The sequence below is a fragment of the Myxine glutinosa genome, chromosome 1 (assembly GCF_964187855.1).
Source record: "Myxine glutinosa chromosome 1, kmMyxGlut1.1, whole genome shotgun sequence".
Lineage (NCBI taxonomy): Eukaryota > Metazoa > Chordata > Myxini > Myxiniformes > Myxinidae > Myxine > Myxine glutinosa.
Genome location: NC_136261.1, coordinates 225,921,469 through 225,941,429, shown reverse-complemented (window position 1 = coordinate 225,941,429; position 19,961 = coordinate 225,921,469). Strand labels below are relative to the sequence as shown.

General features: G+C 40.9%; 1 protein-coding gene across 6 annotated transcripts in view; it reads right to left on the bottom strand.

The window, feature by feature from the left end:
* The window catches only part of LOC137434425 (traf2 and NCK-interacting protein kinase), a 288,002-nt gene that overhangs the window by 128,313 nt on the left and 139,728 nt on the right, over nucleotides 1-19,961 (bottom strand). For 5 of the 6 annotated variants that reach the window (XM_068127408.2, XM_068127415.2, XM_068127423.2 and 2 more), the window contains exon 15: nucleotides 6,933-7,169. In XM_068127408.2, the coding sequence (XP_067983509.2) occupies nucleotides 6,933-7,169 (237 nt within the window). Of the gene's footprint in view, nucleotides 1-86; nucleotides 276-6,932; nucleotides 7,170-19,961 lie in introns of all 6 variants that reach the window. The other variant, XM_068127441.2, reaches the window with a different exon arrangement.

Genomic DNA, 19,961 nt, shown 5'->3' with positions numbered 1-19,961 from the left:
GTGCATGCCACCACAATAAACCAGGCACCAGAAAAAACAGTGAAAGAGAGAGCAATGGAGTGATAAAGATAACGGCAAAAATGGACCTTGTGCACAGGCACATCGCTTTGGTGCTCATCAAGCATGGTTTTGCGTCGTGCCAGGCGGCGTTGGACCATTTCACGAGCTTTACGCAGCACAGCTGCGTCACTAAAGCTTGCACGACGGGTTTCAGAGTCATATTCACGTGCCGAAGGGAAGACCATTGAGGATGTGTTCCTGTGTTCCTCATGATGCTGAAAAGAGGAATTCGTAAGCATATTTAACCCCATTCTTAACAACAGGTAGGAGTATATCAAAACACCTGCAGAGACCAGTGGACCCCACCAAAAAGACAGCAGGGATGGACACCTTTATCATAAAGTCCTAAACTATCGTAGTTGTTTGGCGTTATTCAACTGTTCATTCGTACACAGATGCTCCCAAATACCTATCTTTGCTCCCCTTCTCCTTCCACCTGCCACAACCATCCATTCAACTATATTTTTCAGAACTTACCCTCCTGCCCCATAGATGCCTCGTTTCTACAGTTAAGCTAAACCACAATACAAATCGCGTAAAAATAATTTTTATAACAATAAAAGTTGAACTATCATTAGGTATTTGTCAGACCATTGTTCCAACTGGAGTCACTTGGTCACTTAGCATCAATTGGTTAGTGTGACAATTATGTGTATAAGGGAGAGAAGCAGAACAAATTTCTAGAAGTTACTTGGTTCCAACAAAGCTCTACTCTGGCAGACTAAGCAGATCCATCAAAGTCAATACCAAACAACTCACCATGAAAGAATTGTTTACATGGGACATCATAATAATCTCCTAAGAATGTTCCCATGAGATATGCTTCACTATTTTAGACAGTTACAAACATTGACAAGTGTAAACATAACAAAGTTCACCATAACTCAAAACAAATAAGACAAAGTTATTTGTATTTGAGATTTAAAGATAACAATCAATGTATTCAAGGTTTGGAGGCAGACATTCATACATTTGACGTTCAGAGGCAAATGCAAAAAATGTGCAATAATTAGGCCTGCATTCAGTTTTTAATATTTTTTATAAGATTACTTCTTCTTATACTTTGGTATTCCGCATATGGCTGTGGGTAGCAACATTTGCTGGTGGTGCAGCTGTGTCAATGATGCAGTGCTCCTTGTAGGTTAGAGCAGGAATTGGAAGTTGTTGTTGTATAGCCCAGGGCCCCAGGACGGTTCTCTTAAAAAGCCCATGGCATGGAGACAGCCGATCGATCTCCCAGGAGCGACCCAGAGATACCCCACCCACATCCAAGATGGTGTACCCCGACCTTCACAAAGTCAGGGCCACGACAGAGGTAGAGAGGGAGCGACAGAGGTAGAGAGGGAGCGACAGAGGTAGAGAGGGAGCAACAGAGGTAGAGAGGGAGCGACAGTGGTAGAGAGGGAGTGACAGTGGTAGAGAGGTAGAGAGGTAGAGAGGTAGAGAGAGAGGGAGAGGGAGAGGGAGAGGGAGAGCGAGAGGGAGAGGGAGAGAAAGAAAAGAGACACTGACAAGAGGAAAAGGGCCGATCTATGGGAACGGATCGGCACTCTGACCGTCGCCGCACTGCCCTGACGAATCCGAACAGCAGGGAAGATTGGGGAAGATTGGGGAAGGTTTGGCCCCTGACTTGCGTTGGGGCGTACAATCACTATGAAGAGGTGTCCCCAATAGTTGTCAGAATATGGAAGTTTGCCAGGTTGCTGGAGATAACTCGCCTACTCTATTTTTTAATACAAGATTGATGTTATTGGAAGAGTGAGATAACAAGAGAGCAAAATGGCAACAGTGGGGCACAAGGACCACATTTGGATTTCGACAAGTAAGGGTTATTGATGAACCAGTTGAGTTAAGCATAATTGGAGAAAGTTAGGCTCAGGATTACGAATGCCAGCCAGAAAATGAAATATTGAATTTCTCTGTTACCATTATTTTTGTTAAAATGATAAGAGTGGTTGCTATGTAGATGGGGCTTTCACATAATGAGCATGGATTTGCATTACGATAACAGTTTTGTTTTTTTTTGTATACAGGATCGAGGCTCGTGAAAGAGCTAACATTTATCACACAAAAAAAAAAATCAAACAGACACACAAAACATAATAAGAGTAGAGGTAGATAAGATGGGGAGAGAAGGGGAAGCACACAAACACAACATTTGAGAGCAGGGACATTGGGAGATCTGTGGGAGGGCTTGGGGGGAGGAGGCGTGGGAAGGGGGGGAGGGGTGGGAGAAGTATAAAACACAAGGACACTGCAAGGACTTCCAGGAAGGAAGTTGGTATTTCAAAAAGGTGAATCTGGGGTGAAATTAGCGGGGGTAGAAAAGATCAAGGTTTTGGATGGGGGAAGATAAGAGATGGTGTTCAACAGCTGTTTTAAAGACCTGGAGGGAGGAGTGGGCTTGAAGAGAGTGAGGGAGTTTGTTCCAGAGGTGGGAGAAAAGAGGAATGAAGGAGTGAAGGTGAGCAGAGAGTCTTGATTTTGGCAGTTTAACCATAAGAGGGTTGCAGGCAGATCTTGTGCGATCTGCAGGAATATTTGGGGGACAGAGCACAGAGAGAGCTGGGGGAGCAAGGCCGAGAGGAGTCGGTAGAAGACGGAAAGCCCACCAACCTACCTGCGGTGAGTAAGTGAAAGGCCCTCGGAGATAGCTTCATCGCGGGAGATTCCAAAAGCTTTGGTTTCAACAGCGTGAAGCCGAGCTAGGTGTGAGGCAGGAGCACCGACCCAGAGGGGAAAACAGTATTCCATTGAGCTGCGGATGAAAGCCTTGTATGTGGTGAGGAGCTCAGGTGTGCCAAGGAAGGACTTCGCACGACGGAGGATGCCCAGTCGGCGACTGGCTTTGGAGGCCAGATTTGAAATGTGGTTTTCCCAGGAAAGATCATGGCAGATAGTGAGACGCAAAAGCTCACCTCGTTAAGAATATTCAAAAGGGCGGTATAATACACCCAAGCTTCCCCGGCCTCGTGACTATAAACAAAAAGGGAGCTCTGTCTACTGTAATGCCATGGCTTGCAAAAGCAGCCTGAATAGCGTTCACCAATCGCTAGATATGGTAAATTTTGTCAGATTTCACTCCAGATTTGGACATTATTTAATCTTACAGCAAATGTAAGATTCTGTAAGATTCAAACGTAAGAAAATTACAGCATCCAATCCTCAATCAGAATCCAGATTTTGATGATATGCTTCAATTATGTAATGTTAATCAATCTTGTTTCCAAGGCAAGGCACGTTGGAGTAGGCCGAAACAAAATGGCGGCTTAAGAACCCAGCGAGGTGCAGTGGGCTGACCAAGATGGCGGGTCGCCATATTGGTAAGCCACCACATCGGGTTTTTTTCTTATGAGCACCTCGTCAATCATCTTCAAAAAGGGTGTTATAACACACCCAAACACCCAGTTTCCATCATTGCAATCTGTTGGAGGTCCAAGTGTATGCATGCAAAGATTGGGGCCGTTAGGTTTCATGGATTTGGAGTTATGGAGGAGACAGACGGATGGACAGACACTGCCTTTTTTTTTATTATAGATGACCCTCAAGAAATTTCATCTTGATCAGATGAAGTTTTTTGTCGAATTATGACGTCATAATGGAGGCACCTATGACATCATCATTAAAATGTAGAGTTCTTTACAATGAGCCATGTCTCAATTTTTTCGATGCAGTGCTTTCGGAGATATGGAGGTGCAAATTTTTTTGGTTTTCCAAGATGCCCCCCGTTCCACCTGACCGAGGATGTCATAATTATTAAAAATTATTTAAGAGGCGCACCTATGGGGAAAGTTTCCTGTCAATCGGACCAACAGTTGCAGAGAAAATCATATTTATTCTGTGTGGACAAACAGACAGACAAAAAAAAAAACAGACAAACAAACAAACGGACTCGAATGCAATACCCTCTCCTTTGACGAGGGTAATAACAGGGGTATGAGGCCTGGAGAGAGATGGGGGACAGTGATGGAACAGAAACTTGTAGAAACAGAAACTTGTTGACATGTTTAAAGACTGCAAGAAACAATATCAAAACAGAAAAGTGAGACAAAATAGTGGATATTAGGGGAATGTTTGGATTTAAGAAGGAATTCTACAAAACTGTTATTACAGTTACTATCATCATAATAAAATATGCAATTTGGTGTCTGTCTGACCACAATACATTCAGTCGTTACTTCTCCAATTTCAACCAAACTTGACAGGAAAAATGAGGGTCACACGATGGAGTTCGTAGCGACTTCATTTGCCCCCCTCCTCAAGGGGGATTTTTGACATGGGCGAAATCCGTGTTAAGGTGTGTATCTGTGTTAATATAGCTTATTGTGGTGTTTTTCCAAGGCTGCTTCTCCTAACAAAACTAATATCAACACTAATGATAATAGCATAAGGGGGTGCAGGGTAAATCATTGGTGAAACACCAGCGCAGTCATCTTCGGAGCCTTACAATCATCCCCTTTTAGGATGAGCACTCCTGAAATAATGAAGATTACTTTCGGAAAAAAATCTTCACCTTGTTGCAGAATCTCTCTGTCTGGAACAATAATTTGAAACTATACTATACTCGAAACTATACTCTGAGGTTTCTGGACTTCAGACCAGACTTTGGTGGGTTAAACTGGTTTTATGAGAGCTCAACCGTCCCTCTTCCCTCAGAGCATATATCTGGTTTGGGCAGTAATTCTATTTGTCCAGTAATTCTAGATGACATAGCTCACTCTAAGGGCCGTTTTGGATGCTGTGTCCATAATAGTCTTCCTCTTTCCTGTTGGAATGCCTGAAAGGACAAGGCATTTGCTGAAAGATGTATTGTAAAATCCGATACTACCTATTTCTACTGGAAAATAGATTACAGACCATCCTCTATGTTCACAATCAGCTACCAGGTCTTCGTACTCGCCTTTCTTTCTGGCATATACATTGGACAGGTTCTCCTCCATCGGGACTGTCAATTCAATAATGATGACATTCTTAGTTACTGCCGAATAGATGGTGATATCAGGCCATTTGGCAGTTTCCGTAATTTGTGGAGGGAACACTATTGGCTTATGGTCTTCATCCATAAGAAACATCCAATCATTAGCCTTCTGTAGGATGTCCTGTGTTTCTACCTGTGAAAGTGGCAGGGCTGGGTTCCTGTAGGATGTACCAACAGCTGTAAGGAATGCAATGGTGGGAATGGAATTTGGCTTTGTTACAATAATGGTCTTCTGATTTGCATCTTTGATATAAGGAGCCAGGCCTGATGCAATCGCTCTTAGGGTTTGGTCATGGCACCAGTTGTATCTTCCATTTTGGAGTGAGTAGCTGCACCCATTTAAGATGTGGAGCAGTGTGCAATGGCGATGATGGCACAGTTGACACAGTCCAAGGTTGGTTTTGCCGCACAATCTTAAATTGGCTGAGGAAGGGAGTTAGTCATGGACAGCGTCGATATTGAATGACAGCAGTTCCGGTGTTCATACATGGAGGAGTTTCTTCCATGATGTATCGGTCTGTATGGCAGAATCCCATCTCAACTCACTATCTTAGCACATCTCCTTGCTTACTCCTTGCTTAGCACATCCATACAGGATGCACAACTTACTCCTTGCTTAGCACATCCATACAGGTAGACCAACATGTCTTCCTCGTGGATAACCTTTACCAAATCAGTAAGGCATTTCCGGTGTTCTTTTCTGGTCATGTCTCTTATCAGCTTTTGATTTTTCCTGCAGCCGAAGCCTGCTCAGTCAGTTTGACCTCTGCACATCTCATTCAGGATAAGGTGTCGTTCTTTCCGTTCTAACTCCTTCACACCATTCCACCTAACCTTATTTTTCTTTGTTTCTAAGCACTCTCGGTACAGTGTTTGTGTTTTTCCATCCCTGAAGTGTTTGTTAAGGCATTACTTGGTGACCTGCATACATTTCATGGAGGTGGTAAGCCTTTTCAGTTGTAGACCGTACTTTTTTCGGGTTCTGTACAGGGCACTGTTGGAAGTACATCTGCTTACCCCTGCCCATCTTTTCAGGTTATAAAACATGTTATTACAGCTAATGTTATTACAGCTAATGTTATTACAAAACAATATTAATACTCATCATATTCCCCCTCCCCAAGGGGCTTTTCCTCATTGGACAAATGCTGTGTTAACATGAATATATATATATATATATATATATATATATATATATATATATATACAGTACATACATATATATATATATATATATATATATATATATATATATATATATATATATATATATATATATATATATATATATATATATATATATATATATATATATATATATATATACGGTATATATATATATATATATATATATAGATATAGTATAGATATATACATAGCTTATCGTGGCGTATCATGGGGCACCCCAAAAATATTATAAACCACAAACACATAGTTACCTTTTTAAACAGTCACTACTGCTGTTTGACACAAAACTGAAAAACACCTGGAGGAATCCCGATGTTCTTGTGGCATTATATACGTATTGCGTCCACCATAGACTAATGGACCAGAGCCAAGATCTATTGTAATGTATATACCACAGAAACGATAATAACATGACCCTTCCTGCCACTCCTGTCGGGAATGGGTGTACTAATTATATAAAAAATTTATAAAGAAAAAAAAATCCTTCATCGGACAAACTGAATATTTTCTTCAAGGACACAAGTAAGAGGAAAGAAAGCTTGCATTAAACATTATGCAAAGACCAAATAAGTGCTGCTTCAACTTCATCTTTCATGGAAACACATTGCAATGTACAACCAAACAAAATCGACCCATCTGCAAAAGAGATTCCTTCAAAGTGGCAGTAATTTAGGAGCTGCAAGTAATACACAATTCTCCAATGTACCTCTCGTGCCCACGCTGGTTTCTCGTTGCCCACTTGGTTCTTGAAGTAGTACGGCGGCGAAGGTGCATGAGAACCTGTACTCATAGGTGGTGCATTGCTTGCACTTCCAGCTGGCACAGCAGGACGTGGACGTTCCTGGACTTGCTGCAGGTGCTTGAGGTATGCTTGCTCCTGTTGCAGACGCCGATGGAGCAATTCTGCTTGTACCTGTTCTTCCCTTTGCTTCCGCTTATACTCCTATAAGAGATGTAATTAAAAACAACTTTAACAAACAGTGAGGGTAGAAAAGGTATACATCTAAGATAAGAGTACACAGCTAAGAGCTGAGAACAATGGGTGAGCAGGGAAATAAGAAAAAGGGAGAGGGAGACAGACAAGCAAGAAGGGATAATGAGGAGGAAAGAAGCCAAAAGGAGGAAAAGGACAACAAAGAGAAGGACAAAGATAAAGAGCAATAGGAAGACGAGGTAACAACCAAAACATCTAATAGAAAAAGGAAAAAGAAATGGTGAGAAGATAATGATAATGCTGAGAGAGGAAAAGGGTAGAACATTGAAATAAACAAAGAGAAGAAAAGCAGAGAAAGAAAAAGAGAGAAAGGATAAGAAGTGCAGAACAGAGAAGGAATAGTAAGGATGATAAAAACAAGTGAAATGTGATGATAAAACAGGGAATGCAGATTGATAGGCAATGATGATCAACTGCCTCTCGCAGTCTCGCTTGATACATTAGCAAGCACGCATTCACACTTTAAATCAGTCGAAATAATGTTTATTTTAACAAACAAGCATTACTTTCAAACAATATTCAGCAAAGGCTTTAACAAGCACGACTATATATATATATGTATATATATATATATATATATATATATATATATATATATATATATATATGTATGTGTGTATATATATATATATATATATATATATATATATATATATATATATATATATATATATATATATATATATATATATATATATATATATATATATATATATATATATATATATATATATATAATACTCAGAGGCAAAAGTTATTGTGACATGGAATTTTTTAATTGGTAATCTTGTGAATGAATTTTTGGATTTGAACCAAAGAAAGAGTGTGTTAAAATGGTCGAAGAAACGCAACCAAGTTGTTGTTCGAATTGCACGAAATTTGCAAGAAGCATGACATATTCGAGAAAAATGGCCAGCAATGTTCACTTTAAAAGGCCAGACAACTAGATGCTTATCATTTCCACTCAATGCAGTCTTAAGAGGTGCAGAAGTCAGAAAAACACCTCTATTCATCGTTCTGGAACAAGTTCGACATGCCACGCCTCGGGGAAATGGTTCTTAATCAGAACAATGTTAATGTGTTACCCTGGATCCTGGATCCTGGACCCTGGATGTTACCCTGCAAGATCCCCTGATTTGTCACCCATTGAACACGTCTGGGATGAAATGGAGCGACGTTTACGACGTCATCCGGATCCTCCAACAACGCTGCAGGAACTCCGCCAAATCCTTCCTCGGATATGGAATGATCTTCCCCAGGACTTTGATCGACGTTTAGTGGCCTCAATGAGGTGAAGGTGCCAGGCCTGCATCAATGCACAAGGTGGACACACTCGCTACTGACCGTGTGAACTTGCTTGTGAACCCCCTCTTGTGTTGTGGCTCATTTGCATATGCCAGGTGCGCTGTTCTCATGGACTGTTGATCGTTACCACACCTTGAAACATTTGTCTTTCCATGTAATAACATTTCATTCGCGGCAGCAAAAGTTCAACACTGATTCTGTTTGTTGTTTGTGTGTCACAATAACTTTTGCCTTTGAGTATACTAGGGCATTGCCCGTACTATATCTATATCTAAAATTATATCCCCCCCCTCTATTTACATGAAATGGTTTGGTCCAAAGCGAACGGCTTCCGGAGTTTGGTAAAGAAATCGCCATCGCGTGCACAAACGCGCAGGAAAGCGAATGAATCGCAAATTCGTTTTTATTAGTTTTAAAACATAGTTTAACGCCAACATAGTTTGCAAACGTGAAATAAATGAATACGCTCTCAAATGTGCCATCCGAGGCAGAGTGTGTCCGCCACGTTCGGCACACGCGATAGTTCGCTGCTCTCTGATTGGTTGAATCGTTTTTTGGACATAGCTCGGTAAGTAATTGTCCGATTAATATGAAACCTTGAAAAGGCACATCCTCGGGTCCCCAGCAATATACCTGGCAAGTTAAAAGTATATCGGACCCGTGGTTGTCGAGAAACAGCGGTCACAGACAAACAAACGTACAAACGTACAAACAGAGATTACTGGAATTATAGATAGATATATATATATATATATATACACAGACTTGGCATTTAATATGGAATATATTTTTTTTCTTGACTTGGGTTTGCTTTCTTAACTCAGTATATCAATCTAGCGAGTTTCTTTTACACTTTGGTGATTTATTTGTTAAAAGAACCATGTCACTGATTGTCTGTCGCAGCAAGAGGTCAACAACAGGATTATATCACAGGTGGCGTGGCAAAATGTACGGACAGGTGCATTTGATGATTGGCTTCACAGTCGGGTATACAAGGGTTGTTGCGTTCTATATTACTGGAAAATAACTGCTGCACATCTCCAAAAGTTATTGCCGCTTCCTCTGGAGATGGTCCGTCAACTCGACAATGCTGTTTGTCATGGAGTGGTGGCTTTACGAAATTACGGCATGAAACAGCGTGCTATTGCTCAGCAGTATGGCATCACTCAAGGTCAGGTGTCAAAGATCCTGAAACGAAATGCTCAGAGGGGTGTCCCTACTCCAATACCGAGGCCAGGATGTCCCCACAGAACCACAAGGAGGGATGATCACCAGCTGCACCGGTTAGTCCACAATGGCCGTACCAAGTCAGCTAATCGGCTTAGGGCTGAGTGGCAGCAACTGACAAATGTGCCTGTATCCAGAGGGCTAGTCAACCAACGACTGGTTCAAGCAGGCCAGTGCCAGGCGTCCCCTGAGAAAGCCACGCCTGACCAGACAACACCGCCAGCGCCGATTGCAGTGGGCCAGAGAGCACCGTCAATGGCAGCCAGGACACTGGAATCATGTGATCTTCAGTGACGAGTCTACATTTCTGGTCTATCGTCAAGATGGTCGCGTCCGAGTGGGCAGACAAGTGCATAAAGCCTACAACAAAGATTGTATAGTGCCAAGAGTCCAAGCTGGAGGTGGTGGGGTGACCGTTTGGGCTGCTTTTCATGCAGGGGGCAAAACTGACCTGGTTGTTCTGAATGGAAACCTGAACCAGTTCAAGCACAGGGCCATTCTGGAAGAAACATTGCTTCCATTTGCTCGTGCAGCCTTTCGAGGAAACTTTGTCTTCCAAGATGACAATGCACGGCCTCATCGTGCTCGCATGATCCAACACTTTCTTGCTGACCGTGGTGTACAGCATATGGAGTGGCCCGCCATGTCCCCGGATATGAATCCGATAGAGAACTTGTGGGCAGAATTAACGCGTCAAATCGACCACTTGGACCAGCAGCCAACCTCTGTGCGTGAATTGCAGCAGGCTATTGTCACTGCATGGCAAGCGATTCCTGTCCAAACCTTGGCAAATCTCATGAACAGCATGCCTCAACGTGTACGTGCTCTCCTGAATGCTCGTGGGGGTTACACGAAGTACTGAACTGTAATTTTATTGTCCGTAATCCCAGTCGTAATTTAACTTTTGTTTTTGTTAAAAAAAAAATTGACTAATGTGCAAAATAAAGAGATACTTTTGGAAAACGTACAGAAGTTTAACACAGTACTGTCCATGAATTGAGTTCGATATCAGTTTACATCACTTTCAAGGATCAATTTATTTGTTTCGAAATGTCAAATGTGTTTTTTGTTTCTTTTAAAGGTCACATTAACAAAATCTAGAATAATTTCAACATAATTCCAATGAACTTTTGGTTCTAAGACATCTTGAAAAGTAAGTTCACCCCCACAAAAAAAATATTCCATATTAAATGCCAAGTCTGTGTATATATATATATATATACATACATACATACATACACACACACACACACACACACACACACACACACACACACACACACACACACACACACACACACACACACACACACACACACACACACACACACATACATATAAAGGGATAAATTTACAGCTTCTTAAGTATATTCAGAAAACCCCTACAGCATAATAAAGGATTAATCATTCGTGAAATATCTCCAGTTAACTTCTTTACCCCTACCTCTTTACCTCTTTAACTTACTTTACCTCTTTAACTTCTTTTTTTTGGCATGTACTTATCATCCAGTGCCTTTCCTTTTTATTGTTTCCTTTTTACCTCGAGCATTAATTCCAACAGAACTGGGACAAATCAATATACTATACTTCTTGATGATTACAATACAATTTGCTGTTGAAATTGACATATTTTGCTTCATTCATCAACCTGAAAATGGGCAATGCGTAAAGCTAAGAAAATGTGCACAAGCCTTTCTCGGGAACGTCAATAGTGTGTAACCAATCCCTACATAGTCAAGGCAACAGAACAGGTGGGGTCAAGGGTCATGCAGGTCTAATCACTTCTCCTTAGCACTTGTCCAAAACACGTTAATTTACTCCACCAAACAAAAACACGGCAATGGAAAAAGATTGATGCACAAAGACTTTGAAACAGCGAGAGTATAATTCAATCTACCATGAAAACAACATCACAAAATATTAAAATCTGTGTGATACAATTTGTCAAAATGAAAATAACCAAAACACAAATGAATAATGAAGAGAAGGTGAGCGATAAAATGACATTTTGCTATGGCCTCTTGCTCCAACGAAGGGACAACGCCTGAAATGTCAGCTTTAATTTGCTTCCCATGGTGGTTAGCAAGCCTTTGTCAACTTTCATTGCTGTAATTGTCTGCCGATGCAAGTCCGACATTAGCCTTGACAAAGTTTAATATCACTCTATTTGTAATTACTCTGATCCAGAACTACACAAATTATTTATCACTCCAAATATTATGCAATATATATATATACATACATATATATATATATATATATATATATATATACATATATATATATATATACATATATATATATATATATATATATATATATATATATATATATATATATATATATATATATTGTTGCGAATATGGAATTTGGCCTCCATATCCGCTTGTAAATATTCCCCTATTTCCCCAATACTCCCCAACTATCCCCAATCCCCCATTCCCTAGTCCCATTGTCTGTAAACAACACTCTGTAGAACCGACCTTCCCCTTTTTCCCCCATTAAATGTCGTGCCCACGTCCACCGCATCTCACGTAGACAACTTTCGGACATCTTGCTAGTTATTCTTAGTCTATGTCAGTTAAGGACTCGTTTCCATTAATTCCGACTCTTCGTTGCACCAGAATGTGATTATATGGCACCAGTAGTGAGTTTAGGACCTTCCCATGCCTCCTCCCGTCTTCTTCCCCAAACAACAACAACAACAACAACTACAACTACAACTACAACAACAATTACAACAACAACTACAACAACGGCGCTGCGCGGAGGAGTGTGCGTCCTCACACCGGCTCGGTTAGCCGCCATTGACGATGCGCTCCGACGGGGTTACCACGAAGGGGCTCCTTGTCAGCCCCTCGTCAAGGGCGGAGCCGGTAACCCCCCCCCCCCCAGCACGCACCCAATGAGAAGCAACGTGCCGATTCCATCTGGGGCGGAGCTAACGAGCCGAGGGCGTGTCACTCCCCGCCGGATATACGCGGCCACGTACCGGACGTGACGTCAGATGCGCCCCGAGCTTGAAGAGGAAGAACCAGTCGTGACCTCCGAGCGCTGTGACCTCCCTGCATCTACTGGACCGTACAGTACCCTGTCCTTGAGCCAAGAGTGCACCTTGAGCCATCGATACCCGCTTTCCTTGCCATCAATCCCCGTGTGAGTCAGCCTTTTGTCCCGTTTATCTGTCGTCTGTTGGGGTTAATATAAGAGTGTGTCTAAGTGCTTGTCTTTCTATGATGTCCCTCTTGTAGTTGTAATCTAACCTTCCGCCATAATATAACCTCCTCCGGGGGTCTTGAGAACCGTATCCCTGGTGTCGTGTCATTTTAATCCCAGCCGTGTGTCTTTTCCTTCATTGACCTAGCGTAGCGCGACTAGTCAACGTTCGAGCATAATCGGGTAAACTGTGCAGACGTGGTCATACCAAACCGCTCGGTAAATAACATCTAAGCCGCGTCTGTAACAATATATTAGTCTCTATACATCATAATATGTGCACATCAATAATAGAAAAAGGAAGCATGAACAAAATACTGCAAATACATGAAAGAGTTGCAGAAACAATCTCAGAAGCAACAAAATTTTAAAAGAAAATTAAATGTTTTTGATCGCTGATCACAAAAGATTAAATACAACTTTCTGTTGAAGGATGAAGAAGAAGAAAAAAAGAAGCCGCAATTTTTATAGGCTGGGGGGGGGGGGAGGGGGAGCGAGGTTCACATTATCGGCCGGCCTACACGCTGCAGCCTCGACTCAAAATCACATTTGTTTGTTTATTTATTTATTTGTGTATATATTACATTATTTTACATTATCTATGTAAAATATGTTCTCATCCAAACATTTATGCAACAAAGTGCATGCAACAATAACAACCATTTGATTTTTTTAAACATAATTACCCTTTTTAATAATGCATTTGTCATTTATTTAATCTTTATATGCACAAACTAAAAGAAATATTCCTTCACACTCAACTTTGCCGTTTTTCCAACTTTTTGAACTCCCTTTGTACATTGAAAATGCCCAACTAAAAAAGAGGTTGCGTACACTGACAAAGCTCGATCAAAGTTGGGAAAGGTGATTTATCCCCACAATTACACAATTGATGCTTCGAACATGTGATAACTCCCTTTACATCTTGACGTATATCACTATCAATATAAAATACACCACTTATGTCTAAACTGCTCATTGAGAAAAAGAAAATGCCACCATTGTTTGTTTACTCAAACCATGATATTATTTTCTTATGAATAAAAAATATGTTTATATAAATGCAGTTAATATTAATAAGTAGGACGAGTCTATGGCCATTCAAGAAAATAGACCGGTGGGAGTAAGAGAGAGATTAAGGGCATTATCATTGTTGACAAAGAAATCCGTCTCTTGCTACATGTAGAACGTAGGTCACCAATTGCCACTTGAAAATTCAAGCGTAATATTTAACTTGGACATTTAACACAAAACAGTGAAATAAAGAAAAGCCCCCTTCTGAAATGTACAGACCAACTACTTGTCATGGTTGCACATTTGACCAAAAAGTGGAAAATAAGTGGAGATGAGGAAGGAAATGCAAGCATAAAAGCAAACAAATAATAACAATAAAAGCAAAGAACAATGAAACATAGAGGTGACAATAAAACATTTCAATTAATAAACAACACATGCTCATGCCACAGTTGTCTCCTTTTCCATTCAATCACTTGATTTGGAATTTTTTAAACGATCTTTGGGAAACATTCGATCCAGCTATATTTTCACAAATCAACAGTAATTTTTCTTTTCATAGTCTTACAGAATCTCCCCAATTTTCTTGCAGCTGCATGTAGCAATTGCAACAAAAAGAAGTATCAAAAGAAGAACAAGCTTTACAAAACTGTTGTAAATAAGGAAACATAAGATGGGCAGATATGTGAGATGAGAGGTAAAATGTGCAACTGTAAAACAAACAGACAAAATGAGGACATAATAAAAGGGGATAATATAGAATAAATAATCAAATCACATAAACAAAGTAACCAGAGGAGGAGCAAATAGGAAAAAATATATAGGTATAAATGAGCAGGCAGGGTTAAAAAGTGCAAGGCACGGTGACGGTGGTGGTAGTAGTAATAACAATAATAACAATAATAATAGTAATACTAATAATATTAATAATAATCAAGCTGAAGGAAGTCGGGTAAACGAGCAAGAGGGGGAGAAAAGAATAAATAAGCAAGAGTTGCAAATTAGGAGTTAGAAAAAAAGTACTTGAAAGAGCAAACAAAAGAGAATTTATTTTTAAAGGAGTAAAAGTAATAAATGTAGAATGAGGACAAGACTCAGGAGCGAATAACAAGGCAACAAAAGGACAGGAATGAAAAAGAGAATGTATAAGAAGACAGTATCACTGTGCAAAGTTAAGATGAAATGCAACATCTCCTTGCTGTGCGGGTTGGGAAACATGGCATTACCAGGAGCAGAGCTTGCTCCTGGAGGAGCTGCTGCTGCAGAATCTCTAACTGTCTTTGCTCCTCCTCTAACTGCCGCCTGATGTACTCCTGTCTCCCCAGGAAGCAGGGGCCGGGTGGTGGGAGGGATGGGAAGGGAAGGGCAGGTGCAGCGTAGTGGGATTTGAGCATTAATAGAGGAAATGAAATGGAGGATTCGAGATCGGGAAGGGTGAAAGGGTTAATGGTATTGGGGTCAAAGGATTGGATTGGTGTTGATGTTGAAGAATTCGAATATGGGTTTGCATGAAGTAAAATGATTTGTCAAAATAAAATTGAGATGGAAGAATCGGCAATTCCATGAAGTGAATGGGAATGAGATTATTGGATTTACAAAGGACGTTTGAGATGTAGGATTACAACAGATGGAGGATTGCCATGAAAAGTGAATATAAAAAATAGGAAACCGCAAAAGTACATGATAGTCAAGAATTGAGAGTGTGAAGAATGGTGAATGATTATGTCACAGAAAAACAAGTGGGGATTCATTAAGAAGGCACATGAATGATTACCATGCATATTGACAAATGAAAATGTCAAAAGGAGACAAAGCATTAAAAACGTGATGCGATTTAGGATTCCAAGACATAGAGGCATGGTGTCGAACAAATTAAATATATTGGTGAATGATATATGGTGCAATAACCAAATGCAATATAACAAAGAGGCATTGCGTTGGGTGAATGTGTGAAACCACGAATTACAGATAGACGCAAGGTGTTGGATGAAATGGGAGAAAGGAAAGGAGAACCGAGGTAATGAATTTAGAGGTGGGAGGGGAGGAGGGGTTGGGGGGGGGGGAAAGAAAGGAAGAGGATAAATGTGGTAATTTTGGGACAGGAGAGGTGAGGGGAGGAAGAGAAACAAGAAAGGGTTTCATAAGATATTTGCACAAAGTACAGGAACGGCAAACCCCCAACCAACAGGCCTTTGCTTCCGGCCAGCCAGGAGGGTAGTAGGGGGTGGTGGGATAGGGGGATTTTGCATTATCCTAGTCTAGCGTATTCACAACTTGATCTGAAAAGGCATCAAATCTGTTTGGCCAAGGCAAGTTGAAAAATAAATCTGTGACAGTGAGACAGCCAGAAGAAGAGTCAAGAAGAATCAGGATCGAGTGGTCAAATTATTAGAGTGAATAAAGAGACTCAAGCCACAAAGCCTTTCACAATTTCTTACTGGATCAATTAAGACTGATAATTGGTTTTGTCACAACACGCATTCCAAATCACAGTAGAAAAATAAGACAATTGTTAACACATGAGGCAATTTTGATACTCTGTATGAATTGAAGAGTTCATAGAAAAAAATGAAACCTGAAAATGTGAAAAATAAATAAACCAGAAAGGTTTTATTTTTCAATCCATTTGAGGACTGCATAAACAAAATTCGTTTCGTAAGCCTGAGTAAGATTTATTTTTTACGTAACAAGTAAGTAACAAGTAAGATGTACTTTTTAAACTTGCTCAAATGACTTAACTAGAAACACAACAGCCTGAGACATCGAGACAAATGTGATATGCATTTACAGACAAGGGATGAAGGCATGACAGTTACTATAGTCCAACAGGCAGAATAAGATCGCTGCTATAGCCTGAGTTTTGGTGAAGAGGAAGCGGAGGGGTGGGGTGTGGAGGAGAGGAGAGAAGAGGAGAGGAGAGAGAGGAGAGGGAGAGAGAGAGCGTTAGAGTGAGACAGAGTGAGAGAGAGAGAGAGACAGAGAGAGAGAGAGAGCGAGAGAAGGGGGGGGGAGATAGAGGGGGGGGAGAGAGAGGGGAGACGGAGAGGGGGGGAGAGGGAGAGGGAGGGAGAGAGAGAGAGAGGGGGGAGAGGGAGATAGAGAGAGAGAGGGGGGGAGAGGGAGAGGGGGGGGAGAGAAGGAGAGGGAGTGGGAGAAGCAGAGGGAGAGAGAGAGAGAGAGAGGGGGGAGAGAGAGAGAGAGTGCGTTAAAGTGAGACAGAGTGAGAGAGGGAGAGTGAGAGAGAGACAGAGAGAGAGACAGAGAGAGAGACAGAGAGAGAGACAGAGAGAGACAGAGAGAGAGAGACAGAGAGAGAGAGAGACAGAGAGAGAGAGAGACAGAGAGAGAGACAGAGAGAGAGACAGAGAGAGAGACAGAGAGAGAGACAGAGACAGAGAGAGAGACAGAGAGAGAGACGGAGAGAGAGACAGAGAGAGAGAGAGACAGAGAGAGAGAGAGACAGAGAGAGAGAGAGACAGAGAGAGAGAGACAGAGAGAGAGAGAGAGAGAGAGAGACAGAGTGAGAGACAGAGTGAGAGACAGAGTGAGAGACAGAGTGAGAGACAGAGTGAGACAGAGTGAGACAGAGACAGAGACAGAGAGTGCGAGTGCGAGTGAGAGACGGACGTATTGATTGAAAGAGTTGACATGACATGACATGAATACTGCAATACTTCTCAGCCACCTTCAATCTATTCTGCTCTTGAACTGCTGTCCCGCAGTCTCTGCACGTTGATTTCATATGTGAATAACTTGAATTCAAAATAAAATTTGCACATTCCAAACCATGACATGTTTACAAATAAAGCTGTCGAGCTCTTTTAAAAGACTTTTGCAAAAAGGAAGGTTCTAACCATACCCATCTTTAAAATGTCAAATCTCAAACAATTTCTGATACTTTGACCGATTTTATCTTTCATTAAGTTCCTGGAACATACATGTCACTTCTTGAGACTGTCGTTTTACAATAACAACATTTACATCAACAAAAGGCTTAGCATGGTGCATACCTCCCAATATTCATGTGAATAGTTGTAGTCATTGCATTTAGCAAATAATATAAAACATGTTTTCATTGCAATAAACTTGAGTTTTCACATATTGATTCCATGCAGTCCAAGGTCCTCAAAATTATTGGAATCTTCTGCGATGAAGTGGAATCTCCAGATTTGTTACTCCTGCATCAGACAGGTTTGTGGCTTCCCTCTATTATACTGCCTCCTTTCTGATCTCAGATACTCTGCCTTTATATGCTCTGTCTCCCCACCCTCCATGTTTCTCCAGGACACAGCATTTTTCCTAGAAGCCATTTCTGATGAGACTCCCAGAATCAGGGCTCACTGCTGAACTCCACTCATTTGTTCCTCTTTTCTATCACCGGTGTAACAAACTTCCTTGATCTGTTCAATTTAATTATTCATCAAGAGATTCAAGATGGCTGTTAAGCTCTTCCTCAGAATCATCCACCACCATATATTATATCCTCATTTACCCTCCTCAACCCCACCTCTTCCTTTCCAGGTTATTGTATTCCTCTCCCTGCTTCCACCTTTCCATTTTGTTTTCATCCGATTTTCTTACTTTCCTGTTTTTTTCAAACCCTCTCCCTTGCTGGGTTTGAGATTATATCCTACTTGTTCACCCCTTGTGTCGTGCCACCCCCATCCCACCACTTCCATTACCTTAATCTCTCATTCTTAGCTTCTCCTTTCCCATTCTTAATTCCTGCGAGTGCCACTCTGCTGTGTCCCTCTAGCAATAGTGTTATTAATTGCAAAATCGAAGATTTTTCAAGTATAGTGGTTGGTTGCATTTGTTATTCTGTCTGTTTGTTTGTTTGTTTGTTTGTTTGTTTGTCACTAGCCTACAGGTCACAATTCTAAACCGATCGCCATGAAACTTCACCAAGTTGTAGAGGTCGTCACAATTGAGAAGCCAATTGGTTTTGAGGTCAAAGGTCATCTGGAGGTCAAAGGTCATCTGGAGGTCAAATTTATAAAATCGCCATTTTCAACCGATTGACTCGAAAATAGAACAGCATTTGCATATTGTCTCACTGAATAGGGAAAACAACTATTTTTAGGTCAAAAGGTCAAAGGTCACCTCAAGGTCAAACTTCCAAAAACATCAATTTTCATCTGACAAATCATCAATTTTCATCCAATTGACTTGGAAAAATTAACAGCATTTGCATAGTGGCTCACTGAATTTGGAAACCATCCATTGTTAAGGTCAAAAGGTCAAAGTTAAACTCTAGATCAAACTTATAAAATCAATTTTCATCTGAAAAATCATCACTTTTCATCCTATTGACCCGAGCATTGATCAAGATCGTCAGTTTTCATCTTGATGAAATTGACAATTTGCTGGATCAATGGTAACCTTTTTTGGAGGAGGGGGTGGATTTTGCAAGTATCGTGCTCTGCATGATGTCTTATTGTTTATTTATTTATTTATGTTAAATATTTTTTGCTGCAGGGAGTCACTGAAAGCACTTGCACAGAGTATTTGGGTGTTTTCTGCACCAGTATACATCATCTATAAACATGGAATGTCCAGTGGATGCAGTAGATTATTGTGGTACCACAATGGATTCTTATTTTTAATGATGATGTAGGTGCTCTGTAGTGATACAGGAAACCAGCTGACACCATTATAGGACTCTCAGTTTGATGATTGCTCAAAGAAAAAATTGCCACCATTTCAGCACACAAGTAAACATGCGAAGTGGATTGTGACTCATCGGTAAACAATATTGATGACCATTGCTGACAGATTACAGCTGTAGTGTGAAGTTAGTCCCAGGCAAGTCATGTTTTGTTCTGTGATGTGGAAGGATTGGTCACACTGCTCACATGAATGTATTTCTCATCTTCGTTTTTCATATTATGGCCACCACAGTATAGCGCTAGCCTGCAAAGCAACTCTGAAAGCATCTGCAGCGACTGTCTCCCAATATAGTGGATTGTTTTCATTGTA